Genomic DNA, 12,259 nt, shown 5'->3' on the forward strand with positions numbered 1-12,259 from the left:
TCTAGTATCTTTCACCCTAATAGCCAGGTTTTATCTCACTTTATTAAAACTTACAGCCTGCCACTGAGGATCTGTGCTTTCTAAAAATATCACTGCTTCTTGGTATCGGGGACTGGAGTATTGATGTGATAGGCCTGACCCATGTTTTTGTTTGTAGGAATATGGATTTTCAGATGTTGGAAAGCAGTGGAATGCTTTAAATGATGCTTAGTGGGCCATTCTTGTAGTAGCATAGAAGACAGTGGTGCTGAGGGTGATTTGATCTGTAGGGGTCTGGCTCAAGAGGTTTCAGAGGAGAAGAATTTTAGTATGTTGCCTAGAGATGGTTCTTGCAATTTTAGTGAAGAATATGGCTGCTTTTTGTCCTTGTTCAAAGAGCTTTCCTGAGGCTAAGGTAAAAATACTTAGATTAATTGAATTGACAAAAGAAGTCTCAGAAAAGCCTAGTTAGACTTTGTCCTTTGGTTCACTCTTATGAGGAACATTTTTATCAAGTGTAGCAAGCTTAGAAAGGAAAAATACAAAGTACATGGTTCAAGGGTTAAAGAGGCACCAGGAAATGGAATGGAGCTAAATCTCCATTCAGGGATATTAAATGTAATTAAAGGAGTGGTGACTTTGGGGCAAGATCCCACCCAACTTAAAGCTTATTGTTTATGTGTTTAAAGTTGAACTAGGGATGGTTACGTCATGTTAGGTGCTATTATGACCTGATTATTATTTTCATTTGGACATAAAGATATATGATTATGTCAGATTGACAAGAGATGGATTGTGATGGCTATTCTTGGTTGTCAACTTGACTATAACTGGAATAAATTACAATCCAGTACTTACAAAGATCTTATGATAAGGAAAAAGGTGGTGGTACATGCCTTTAATCCCAGCATTCAGGTGACAGTGCCATGCAGATCTCTGAGTTCAAGGTCAGTCTACAGAGCAAGTTCCAGGAAATCCAAATTTAGGCAGTGAAGGATGTAATAGAAAAAAGGGGGCCATGTTTCAGCCCTACCAACCAGCAGAACGCAGCAGCTTCAGCCATCTGGCTCTGACTTCAAAGTGAAAAGTGTAAGGGGCTCCTTGGACAATTAATGCCACTTAGCTGGAGCCTGGAGGAATGCCTGTTGAAGTTTCTGAGATGGCTTAGTAATGGGTTCAAGAAAGGGTTCATGTGAGGGGTCAAGGGCCAGCTTATATAAGATGGTCAAGAAGAAAGAGAAGGAATCTAGGAGCGTAAGAAACCAGACATCCCTGAGAATTTCATGCTTGTTAGTGGGACTGTGCATGACTGGATTAAGTGTTTTCTATCTATGGTAGTGGCCTTGGCTAATCCCAGATAAGTAGCTTGAGGGGTAGGTAGACAGCTGGGCCTTAGAGATGAGACTCTGTATCCTTTGCTGGACAATTTAACAAGGTGGAGGTGTCTGCCTGGCTGATTTGCAGGGATGGACTACAAAGGAAAAGATCATCTACATATTGTATAAGCTTGGATTTAGGGAGAGATAAAGAGAGTCAGAGGCCAGAACCTGGCCAGATATATTTGGGCTGTTGTGGACCTGCTGGGGTAGGATGGTCCAAGTAAGTTGGGTAGATGTTTGCCTCTAAAAGGGCTAGGGGTATCCCATACCCAGGGATCTACCTGAGAGAGGCTAGTAAGGGGAAAGGTATGTCAAAGTGTGTGGTCTGGAGAACAGGAGGGGAACAACTGGTGAGTTTGAGGTCAAGCAGATGTAGGGAGCAAAAGAAATAGAAGCTCCCAGTTTGGCTAGGAGGGCCCTTCCCAGCAAGTGCTGGGACAGGTTGGTACCACTAGAAAGGAATGGGTAAGAAGGATATTCCGAAATATATAGCTAAGTGGCGAGGTTTGGTGACCCTGGTAAGGCTGTCCCCCTATTCCAACAATAGAGGAATGAGGAGAGGTGAGTCCCCAGAACTTTGTCAGAATTGAAAATGTGGCCCCAGTGTCCAGAAGGCAGGAGATTAAGTGTCCTAATACTGTGATGACTACCAAAAGCTCCCTGTCAGAGATGGCAGTGGTCAGGCCAGGGGAGCCTGGGCCCCCTCAGTCGTCCATGGCCAGACCAAGGAGATCAGCTAAAGGGTGACCTGGGTTTGATTTCCCCAACTGATGGAGTCTTCCCAAGAGAAAAACTATATTTCTCCTGCTCTCAATATTCCTAGAGTTGCTATAGTTCTTTGTTGGAGTTAGTCAACTTTAATATGTCTGTCTGTTAATGTTTGGACAGTCATATTGATTAGACTTTAGAAGTGTAGCTACTGACATTGCTAGGAGAGGCAAACTTCCTGCTTGTTTAGTTCTTACAACCTTTCTGCCCTCTCTTCCAAAATGTTCTCTGTGCTCCAAGACTGCATTTTGATTACGTGTGGTTTTCTATATCGATTCTCTTGCACAGAGAAGTTTCCTTGATGAGGGGTGAACACTACACTTACCTGCAGGTATCAGGACAGATGTTTAGAATGTAGAGATTACACTAGTTTAGTAAAGTGGTGGCTATAGGTCTGCCTCCAGGGTCCGTGACCTCACACTGACATTTTTTAAATGCCTGCCTTCTTAAGGTAAAACATAGGTATCCTTTTGTGTTAAAACTTTAAATTTAAGTATGAATCAAGCTGCAACACTCTGGGTTTAATCAACAGTAAAAGCCTTACAAGTAAACATTTCAGCTAAACTTAGCAAGTTAAGTGTCCCAGGCTAGATTATTTACCAGACAGGCATGGAAAGTTCTTAAATATTCACCAGTTTGTCCTGGTACCTTAGTGTGGCTATAGTGCATACAGCTGCAGCACAGAGATGCTCTAATGGGGATAGATGGAGTCTCTTGGCAAAGATCTAATTAGCAAGACGCTTCCTAGAACAGTACACTGCCTTTGCAGAGTATATGCTCCTCAACAATTTGGTTGTGGCAGTAATGTAACACTAGATACAATGACCAGTATGCTTAGGAAATTGTGCCTTCAGTGGACAGGCATTTTACAGATCAAAATTTCAGTGCCCTGTGAGCCATGTTTAAACCAAAACCCTTGTCAAACACAGTCTAATGCTGTCTTCCTTGGCTCTGAGATGGCAGTCTAAGTTGGCCAGCCTAAGGACTGCTTAATTCAGGTCATCTTCCTACCTGAGCCTCCAAAGTAGCTAAGACTGGGTGTGTGCATCCTTGGCCCCTTTTCTAACCACATAGTTAGCTGTTCTATTTCCTTGACTCTGAAGAGTGCTCACTAGCATTGGTTTAAACTAGTTTTTCATGATTTAGTAATCATTTAAACTACATTTATGACTTGAAAGTAAGCATCATTTATACCTGATTGTGTAAGGCATCATCATGTTTCCCCTTTGCTAGAAATGTGTTCTGTGATTATTCTTAAGCACTGTCTTAGTAAGGATTCTACTGCTGTGAAGAGACACCATGATCAAGGCCACTCTTTTAAAAAGAAAGCATGTGACTGAGGTCTAGCTTACAGTTTCACACTTTTCCAAAAATGCCACACCTCCTAAGCCTTTCACATAGTGCCACTCTCTGGTGACCAAGCATTCAAATCTGTGGTATGAGAGGACCCTCTCATTCAAGCTACCACATTCCATGCATTCAATACGACTTCTCATGTCCCCATGAGTCTGTCAGAGTCTCAACACTGTTTAAAAGTAGCAAGTTCAAAGTCTCTTCTGAGACTCACGCCAATCCCTTAACTGTAATGCTCTGTATGCAGATGGCATACTTTCAACAGATCATGGTATAGAATATATATTACCAGTCCAAATGAAGGAAAGGAAACAGTGAGGAAATACTGGACCAAAGCAAGACTAAAACCCAGCAGGGCAAACTCCAAATTCTCTATCTCCATGTCTGGTGTGCACTCTTCAGATTTCTAGCTAATGTCAGCTTTTTTTTTTTTTTTTTTTTTTTTTTTTTTTTTGGTTTTCGAGACAGGGTTTCTCTGTGTAGCCCTGGCTGTCCTGCAACTCACTTTGTAAACCAGGCTGGCCTCGAACTCAGAAATCCGCCTGCCTCTGCCTCCCGAGTGCTGGGATTAAAGGCGTGCACTACCACGCCCGACTTAATGTCAGCTTTGTTGACTGCAACAAACTTTCTCTTTCTCTTGGGCTGGTCGCACCCCTGTTAGCAGCTCTCCTTGCCAGGTATCCCATGGCTCTGGGATCTGCAAGGCAATCCAGGCTTCACCTTCACAGCATCTTACAGTGGTCTCTCTGAACCTCCATACAGAGACCCCTTGATGTTCCCCTAGCCTTAGTGGCTTTCCTTAGCCACTTGAGGGAGATTCAGCAATGTCTTTCTTACATCCTTGACGCTAAAGCCAGACCATGTGGTCAAAACTACCAAATCTGCTGCTTAATGGCCCTGGAACCCAGCCCCTTCTTCCATTACATTTTTCCTTATTAACACCTTTTACATGTTTATGTATTAGAATGTGATGACTTAGTGTGTGGACAGTATGCGATGCCTGGATCAGATTAACTGACATTTCTTTGTATTAGTAATACCCTCTCCTCCCCCTTCTGGCTAATGGGTCTTATACCCAGAGCTGGTCTCAGACTTGCTGTCTGGCTAAGGATGACTTTAAACTTGTGCTCATCTCCCTGCCTCTAGCTCCTGCATGCTGGGGTTATAGGTATACACCACTGCACTCAGTTTATATATATGCAGCACTGGGGATTAAGCAAAGGCCTCTCTTCCACCTCCTTTGGGATAATTGCTATAGATTGTTATCACCATGCTGTGTTTAAAACTAGAACTTATTCTTCCAATGTAAATGTATTTTGATACCTGTTATGCAGCCTCTGTTTGTTTCTTCTCTCCCAACCCTCTAGTGATCATTATTACACTCATTATTTCTATGAGATGTGACCAATTTTAATTTCTAGATATGAAAATGTAGCGGTTTTTTTTTTCTTGTATATCTGGCTTATTTCAGTTGGTTGCATCCTTATTGCCACAAATGACAGGCTTTCCTTTATGACTGAACAATACTCTATTTTGTAGGTATGCCTTGTTTTTCCTATTCATCTGTTGCTACATACCTCAGGTGATGCCACATCCTGATGATTGAAAATAGAACCTACAATTGAGTTGAGTGTGTCTTTGATATAGTAATTTCATTCATTTAGATATATGCTCATTAGTAGAAATACTTGCATCACGACTAGTTCTATTGCTAAATGTTAATGTCCCCATACTGTCTTCTGATTCATTAATATATTTTTTTAAAAGTAACTATTCTAATTGAGATTAACTGATATGTCCTTGTAGATTTGTTTGTTGGTTTTGGTTTTTTGAGAGAGAATGTTATAGCCCTGGCTAGCCTGGAACCCAGGACCCTCCAGAGTGAAGGACTTTAAGAATGTGCCAGTACCCCCAGATCTCCACTGTGGTTTTATTATCCTGCTTGTTAGTCATGTTAGCTGCTTTTTCATATTTCCGGGACTTGCCTGTTGAGTTTGTGTTCGTTGTAGGTGTTTCTTATCTTGGGGATAGTTTCCTAACATTTTCTCCCAACCCACCATCCTTTGCTATACATGAGCGCTTTTGTTTGATCGAATCACAGTGTAGGTTACTGCTTTGGTTGCTCGTGTTTTCAAATCATAATCCTCAGTTGTGACTTTGTCAGCAGTGTGTGCAAGCCTCAGTGGCTTAGGTCAGTCTTGTAGGGCTAGAGCTGAGACAGGGGTCTTCCAGGTGCTGGGTTCTGGTTCAGTGGCCTGGGCAAGCACGGGTTGCCTGCCTGTGCCTTCTATGTAACAGGGTAGTATTGTAAATGAAAGTGAGCCAAGAAAGGAAGTGGAGCTTGAGACTGTTGCATTTTCCATGAGATATGGCTAGGCTTCCGCGACCGGAAACAGATGGAGCTTTCTGTGCTGGGTTAAGTTTCCTAGTTAACTGAGGTAGCAGAAAGGAAGGATTCTAAAAACATGCTATTTACATAGGGGTGTGTGTGTGTCTGTGTACACACAGAAGCATTCCTATTGTTCTGTTTTCTTCCATCTTCAGATATGCAGGAACTGTACGGGTTCCTTCGACCGACAGATCCCGTGTGTTTCTCTCAACTGCCCGGTACTTTTTAAACTCTCACGAGTAAACAGAGAATTATCCAAGGCACCATACCTGCGACAGTTACTGGACCAGTTTTAAGGTAGCGGTATCACAGGATCCCAGGTGCTATCTGTTCAGTGTTTACCACTCAACTCCTCTGCATGGTGCTTTCTCAACCTCCATCAAGTCAAAGATGTTCACCTGTCTGTCTGCCATCCAAGACTAGGAAGATTTCTGCTAACGGAATTAAAAAGGACACATGCTGCTCTCTGGATAGCTCACTTCCTACAGTGTACAAATTCCTCATCATTTCACCTTTGAACATCGTTTTATAATACTACAGGTGTTGGATTTGCTCCAGTTTATGTACCATCTTGTAAATCCATTTGAACAGATCATGTTTACTTCCCTGTGGAAGGAACACTGAAAACCTCTTAAAGTCATTCGTGTGTATTCCTTAAACTGTCTGTATCAGGATGTGTTGCTTAGAGATATTCACTCACTTTATAATTTTGACTGCAAAATATTTTGTAAATACACTTTTTTACTTTTCAAATAACTGAGTAAAATAATGTGCAATGAATTTTATACAATGATTTTCACGTTGTTGGTATATCTCCTCTAGGTTTTGCTTGACTCAAAGGGTAGATTTGTTACTTTGATCAAACTGTGCAAATAGTACCATGTGTAGCATTTTTGAAACATTCTTTTCTAAAGACCGCTGTCTTGCTATAGCTACTAACGGGGCATTGTGAGGAACTGTGCAAAGACATTTTTGTTACAAACCTGTGGGCCTGTTGCAATACTTTAAAAATAAAATAAAAAAAATTTATTCCATTTTGCCTGTTTTGTATAGACATTTCTATTGCTTCTAAATATGCTTAAAATATTTTCTTTCCTTATGTACTGTACAGTTAATCTTATTTGCCATCCCTTGAACACAAATGTGTATTTAGGATATTTGTATAACTGTATAAAATGAAAAAGGAATTATGTGGTTAGTGCATTGTTTTTTAAACTGGAAATCCTTTTGTTTTGAGAGTTAATAATGGAAACCAAATTAAAAATTGAATAAAATATGAAATACAGTGCTATGACTTTTATCTTGCCATAAGTAGAATTCTCTTTACCGGTTCTATAAGCAACATGGGTTCCATCTAACCCTAGGCTTTCCTGAATTCTAACGAGGTACATTTAGGGCCTAGAGATGTAGCTCAGTTGGTAGAGCACTTGCCTAGCATGGAGCAGGCCCTGGCTTCCATCCTCAGCACCACATAAACATAGCACAGTAAGCATGCGCTGAGGAGGTGGAGGCAGGGCGGCCTGGAGTTCAAGGTCATCCTCATTTACGTGGTAGATCTGAGGTCAGTTGGGCTACAAAAGATCCTATCAAAATAAACACAAACACCAGGTATGCTGGCTTCTCCCTGTAACCCAGCCCTCTGGGAGGCTGAGGCAGGGCACCTGAAAATTCTAGTTGAACTTGGGCTACACGTATGTATGCTAGCTATCTTGGAGGAGGATAGTAAACTTGGCTAATTCTTACAACCTGACTTCCATTCTTTTACGAAGACTTTGGGATTAGCTTTTGTTAAGACAGCAGAATATTCTAGACAAAATTTAGCATTCAGCTTCTAGATCAGATTGGTTGCTGCCAGTAGGCGGAATTTCACTTCCATACAGTCAGACTTTTAGACTAAGACTGCAGAGGGGAAGCAAAGCAACATTACTTCTTTTTAAAAGCTTAAATGCCAATTATTTTCCCATAGAAAGGACTCATGGATTGCCAGCTGCTTATCACCATGCAGGAGTTTCCCACTGCCAGGGGTTTTATTTTTATTTAGACAGGGTCTATCTGTGTAGCCCCAGCTGCCCTGGAACTCACTCTGTGAAACAGGCTGCCTCTGCCTCCCAGTGCTAGGGTTAAAGGTGTGTACCACCATGCCTAACCACTGCCAGAATTTAAGTATGTACTTATAAATAAGAGATTAATTTTCTGGAAATGACATAACAATTATGGAATCAAAGAGATACAAATCATATCCTTCAGAAGTCTTTAAACCATAGTCAATCCTCACTTTCCGAGATCTATGTGTGGGGGTTGGGGGGAGGGTGTGGGCGGGGCTACCTGTATTGTCAGGACTTTCACATGGGTCATGGTAACAACATAGTATTTCAATAGTAATCATTTTGTATCATAAGTCAACTGTTTATAGTTTCGTTTTTCCTCAGGTCACACAGATCCATTTTTAGTAGTACTGAAGAAATTTTATTTTTTTAGCATATGTTCATTTATCTCAAAAAGAACTAGGAAAATTTTCCAGTGGGTAAAAATGTCTGCGCTATTAAGCATGAAGACCTAACTTCAAATCCCCAACACTTACATTAAATTTTTAAAAAGCCAGGCAAGGATGTGTATTGAGAGGTGGAAATTCAGATCCCATGAGCTCCGTAGTTAGCCAGCCTAGCAGAAGTGACAAGATTCTAGTTGGTTGGGAGACTGTCTCGGGGTAATAAAGGAGGAATTAATAGGGAAGACACCAGACATCCTGCTTTGGCCTGCATGTGCACGCGCACACACTGGCACCACACTCACACAAAGAACTAGCTCAAAAATAATTTCATTAAGCATTCCCTTAATTCGTTAAGATGTTAATGGGGTTTCCATTGCTGTGAAGAGACACGATGACCAAGGCAACTCTTATAAATGACTACATTTTTGGTGCTGACTTAGAGGTTCAGAGGTTCGATCTATTATCATCAAGGCAAGAAGCATGGCAGCATCCAGGCCAGGTAGTGCTGGAGGAGCTACAAGTTCTACATATCCTGAAGGCAAGTGGGAAGAGACTAGCTCCCGAGTGGCTAGGAGGAGGGTCCCAAAGGCAACCCCCACAGTGACACTTCCTACAAGGTCATACCTCCTAATAGTGCCACTCCCTGGGCCAAGCATATTCAAACCACATTTCACTCCCTGGCAAACACATAAGTCTATGGGGACAATAGCTAAACATAGCATAATGCAAAATACATTTAGTGCAAGTACAAAAGTCCCCATAGTCTATTGCAGTCTCAACAGTGTTAAGAGTCCAAAGTAAAGTCTTTTCTGAGACCCAGTCACTTACCTACAATCCCCTACAAAGTCAAAAGGCAGAACCACATATCTCAGACTTCACAGGATATACACTACCACCCCAAAACAACATAGTCAAGGAATATGGGACCGGACCAGACCAGACCGAAACAACTGAGCAAACTCCAAACTGCATCTCCATGTCTCATGTCCAAGCACTATTCAGATCTCCAACTCCTTTAATTCTTGTTGACAGCAACAAACTTTCTTCTGGGCTGGTTCCACTCTCTGTTAGCAGCTTTCCTTGGCAGGTATCCCATGACTAGTGTATGTAACATCTTGGAGTCTCCAAGGCAACTCAACATTAGATTCTTGTTCCAGTGTCTGGGATCCACACATGATCCGGGCTCCTCCAAAGGGCTTGGGTTACTTCTCCAGCTCTGCCCTCTGTAGCACCCTGGTTGACTCCACTGTTGCTGCTGTTGTTTGTGGTCATCCCATGGTACTGGCATCTCCAATTGGCTGGAGTCTTCTACTGCAACTAGGCTTCACCAGTAGCCTCTCAGGCTTCCTTCATGGTGCCAAGTCTCAGCTTCTTTGCATGACCCCTTCAGTACTGGGCCATCAACTGCAGCTGAGGCTGCACCTTCACCATTGACCCCTTCATGCCTTCAAAACCAGTACCACCTGAGCAATTCTTACACACTACAAAGTCCAGCCACCTGGAAAACAGTCTTTGTGCTCTCACAAAACATGCCCCAGAAGAGTTCACCTCAGTGATGCTGGTCTCTTCTTAATCATTGCTAATTTCTTAGCTCCAGCTAACCAGTTGTCTCAGTAGTCCCTTCTATTCTTGACTCTAAAGCCAAAGCCACATGGCAGAAGTTGCCTAGTTCTGCTGCTTGCTGTAGCTAGAACATGGCCCCCTTGTTCTATTATATTATCACCAATTTTCTGTTATCCAACTCCTAAAATCTACATTTCTACAGAAAAAAAACATGGACAGGCCTATCACCCAACTCCTGGTACCAACTTCTGTCTTAGAGTTTCCAATGCTACAACCAGAAGTTATAGAGACATTTTCTCAATTGTGGTTCCTTCCTCTCAAATGACTAGCTTCTGTTAAATTGACATAAAAGCCAGCCAGAGTACTACTCCAACATATACATTTGACTGGCTTTGTAAGAACTACAAAGTCATTAGCCTGGGACCTGGGCAGTGAGATGCTCCGGTGAGAAGAGGTAGGTTGGTTGGCAAAGGCTAAATGCTGGATAGTTTCATGTCAACATGATACAACCTAAAGTCATCAGAGAGGAGGGGACGTCAATTTTAAAAATAGTTCAGTAAGATTAAGTTATAAGCAAGTGTGTAAGGCATTTTCTTATTTGGGACTGATGGAGGAGAACCCAGCCCACTGTGGGTGGTGCCATATCTGAGCTGGCGTTCCTGGGTTATATAAGAAAGAAGACTGAGCAAGCCAGTAAGTAGCACCCTCCATGGCTTCTGCATCTGCTTCTGCCTCCAGGTTTCTTCCCTGTTTGAGTTCCTGTCCTGACTGATTTCCTCTGATGATGAACAGCAATATGGAAGTGTAAGCCAAACAAACCTTTTCCTTTCCGAGATGCTTTTGTCATGGTGTTTCATGAAAGCAATGGAAATTGTAATTAAGGCTGCATTCACCTTGGAGGTAAATGCTTCCTTCTGAGCACTTTGCTGGAGTGCCACAGGCTGGCTACAAATCAGGTCTAAGCTCCCATGTCCGTGTTTGCTGACCCAAAGGAGGTTGCTTGTGTCAGTATTTGGAATCATCTCTCCGAGAGAATACAATCATGAAGTCAGAGATCACAGTACTTGTTCCTAGATACCCCAGCACCAAGTAGTACTGCTTGACATGTGGAAGTCACTCCAAATGCTGATACATAAATGACTACATGAATTAAAGGGTTAAAAAGCACCCACCACATGCAGCAACCATATAAAGAGATGTTATTAGAGCTACAGCAGTTCTTCAAGCTGGTGAGCCTGAGGTCAGGGTATAGTGAACAGTAAATGAGAGGATTCAATAACCACCTTAGGTCAAGTCACACAGGGAAACTCAGTATAAATGAAAACTAGCTTCGTGAAGGAAGCTACACACAGACCTAAACTTGAATCTACATTACCTCCACTTGCTATGATCTGGAGTGCTTTAATAGGAAGAGCCCCAGCCTTCATGTTCTTCTATACAATATGGCTAATGACACTTAGCTCTGTTGAAGTTTGTCAAAAGACCCTCACTCACAAAGACCACAGAGACTGCCATCGCTGCAAACTGCAAGAGGATTTTTATTATTCCAACATGTTGGGAACCCCCCTCTCAGCATGCAGGCCAGAGGAGAGACCCAGAACAAAGAACACACCTTTTATACCTTTGTAAGGGGCAGATTTAGGCAGCAGAGTAGCTGGCTTATTCTAATTGGTGTAGCAAGTAACCTTTTCAGGCATTGGTTGGTTTGCATAGTGACTACCTTTGGCCTAGTGACTCACTTTGTTTGCCCCCATGGTGGGTTATTATGATTTGGTCGGCAAAGCAGTAGTACATTTTGAACTTATGGGTCAGCTATTAGCATCACAGTTATTAACATCACAGCTATTGACAAGGTCAAGGCGGTTTGTGGTTTTTTTCAGGATTCAGTGTGGGGCAGGGTAGGGGAATTTCTCTGGGAACTGATATCTTGTTATGGTTATTTTTCTAAAAACAGTTCATTTTGTTTTGGCAACTGTAGACTCAGTCATTTTGACAGCTATGTTTCTGAAAGTCCCTTTAGAGTGGAAGGGGCTAGCTAGGTGGTCTTGAACTTATTTTGGATACTACAGCTCCAGAGGTGGTTTAACATGATGCTTGAAAGGTCCACAGTGTTCCAAGTGTGGCCAAGGTTTATGCAACTAAGTGCTGACTTACCTGTATTTACCTGCCCCTTCTATTATGTAATGGATAGATCAGAAATAAAGGGAAGCTTATGACTGTCTTAGGCAGCACACTTACATAAAAAATTATAATCTTTATTTGAAATTATACATTTATGTAAGTTTATACCCAAAATATATTTCAAAATAGATCTGCAAGGGAGGATGTTATGAAAAC

The 12,259-nt window shown here is 42.0% G+C and overlaps 1 protein-coding gene across 6 annotated transcripts in view; it reads left to right on the plus strand.

The window, feature by feature from the left end:
* Rev3l (REV3 like, DNA directed polymerase zeta catalytic subunit) overlaps window positions 1-7,149 on the plus strand; it is a 159,074-nt gene extending 151,925 nt beyond the window's left edge. For 5 of the 6 annotated variants that reach the window (XM_029542501.1, XM_029542503.1, XM_029542499.1 and 2 more), the window contains one exon: window positions 6,024-7,117. In XM_029542501.1, coding sequence (XP_029398361.1) covers window positions 6,024-6,164 — 141 coding nt within the window. In that variant the 3' untranslated portion in view covers window positions 6,165-7,117. Of the gene's footprint in view, window positions 1-6,023 lie in introns of all 6 variants that reach the window. The other variant, XM_021205182.1, reaches the window with a different exon arrangement.
* The last annotated feature ends 5,110 nt before the right edge of the window (window positions 7,150-12,259 follow it).

The sequence above is a fragment of the Mus pahari genome, chromosome 9 (assembly GCF_900095145.1).
Source record: "Mus pahari chromosome 9, PAHARI_EIJ_v1.1, whole genome shotgun sequence".
Lineage (NCBI taxonomy): Eukaryota > Metazoa > Chordata > Mammalia > Rodentia > Muridae > Mus > Mus pahari.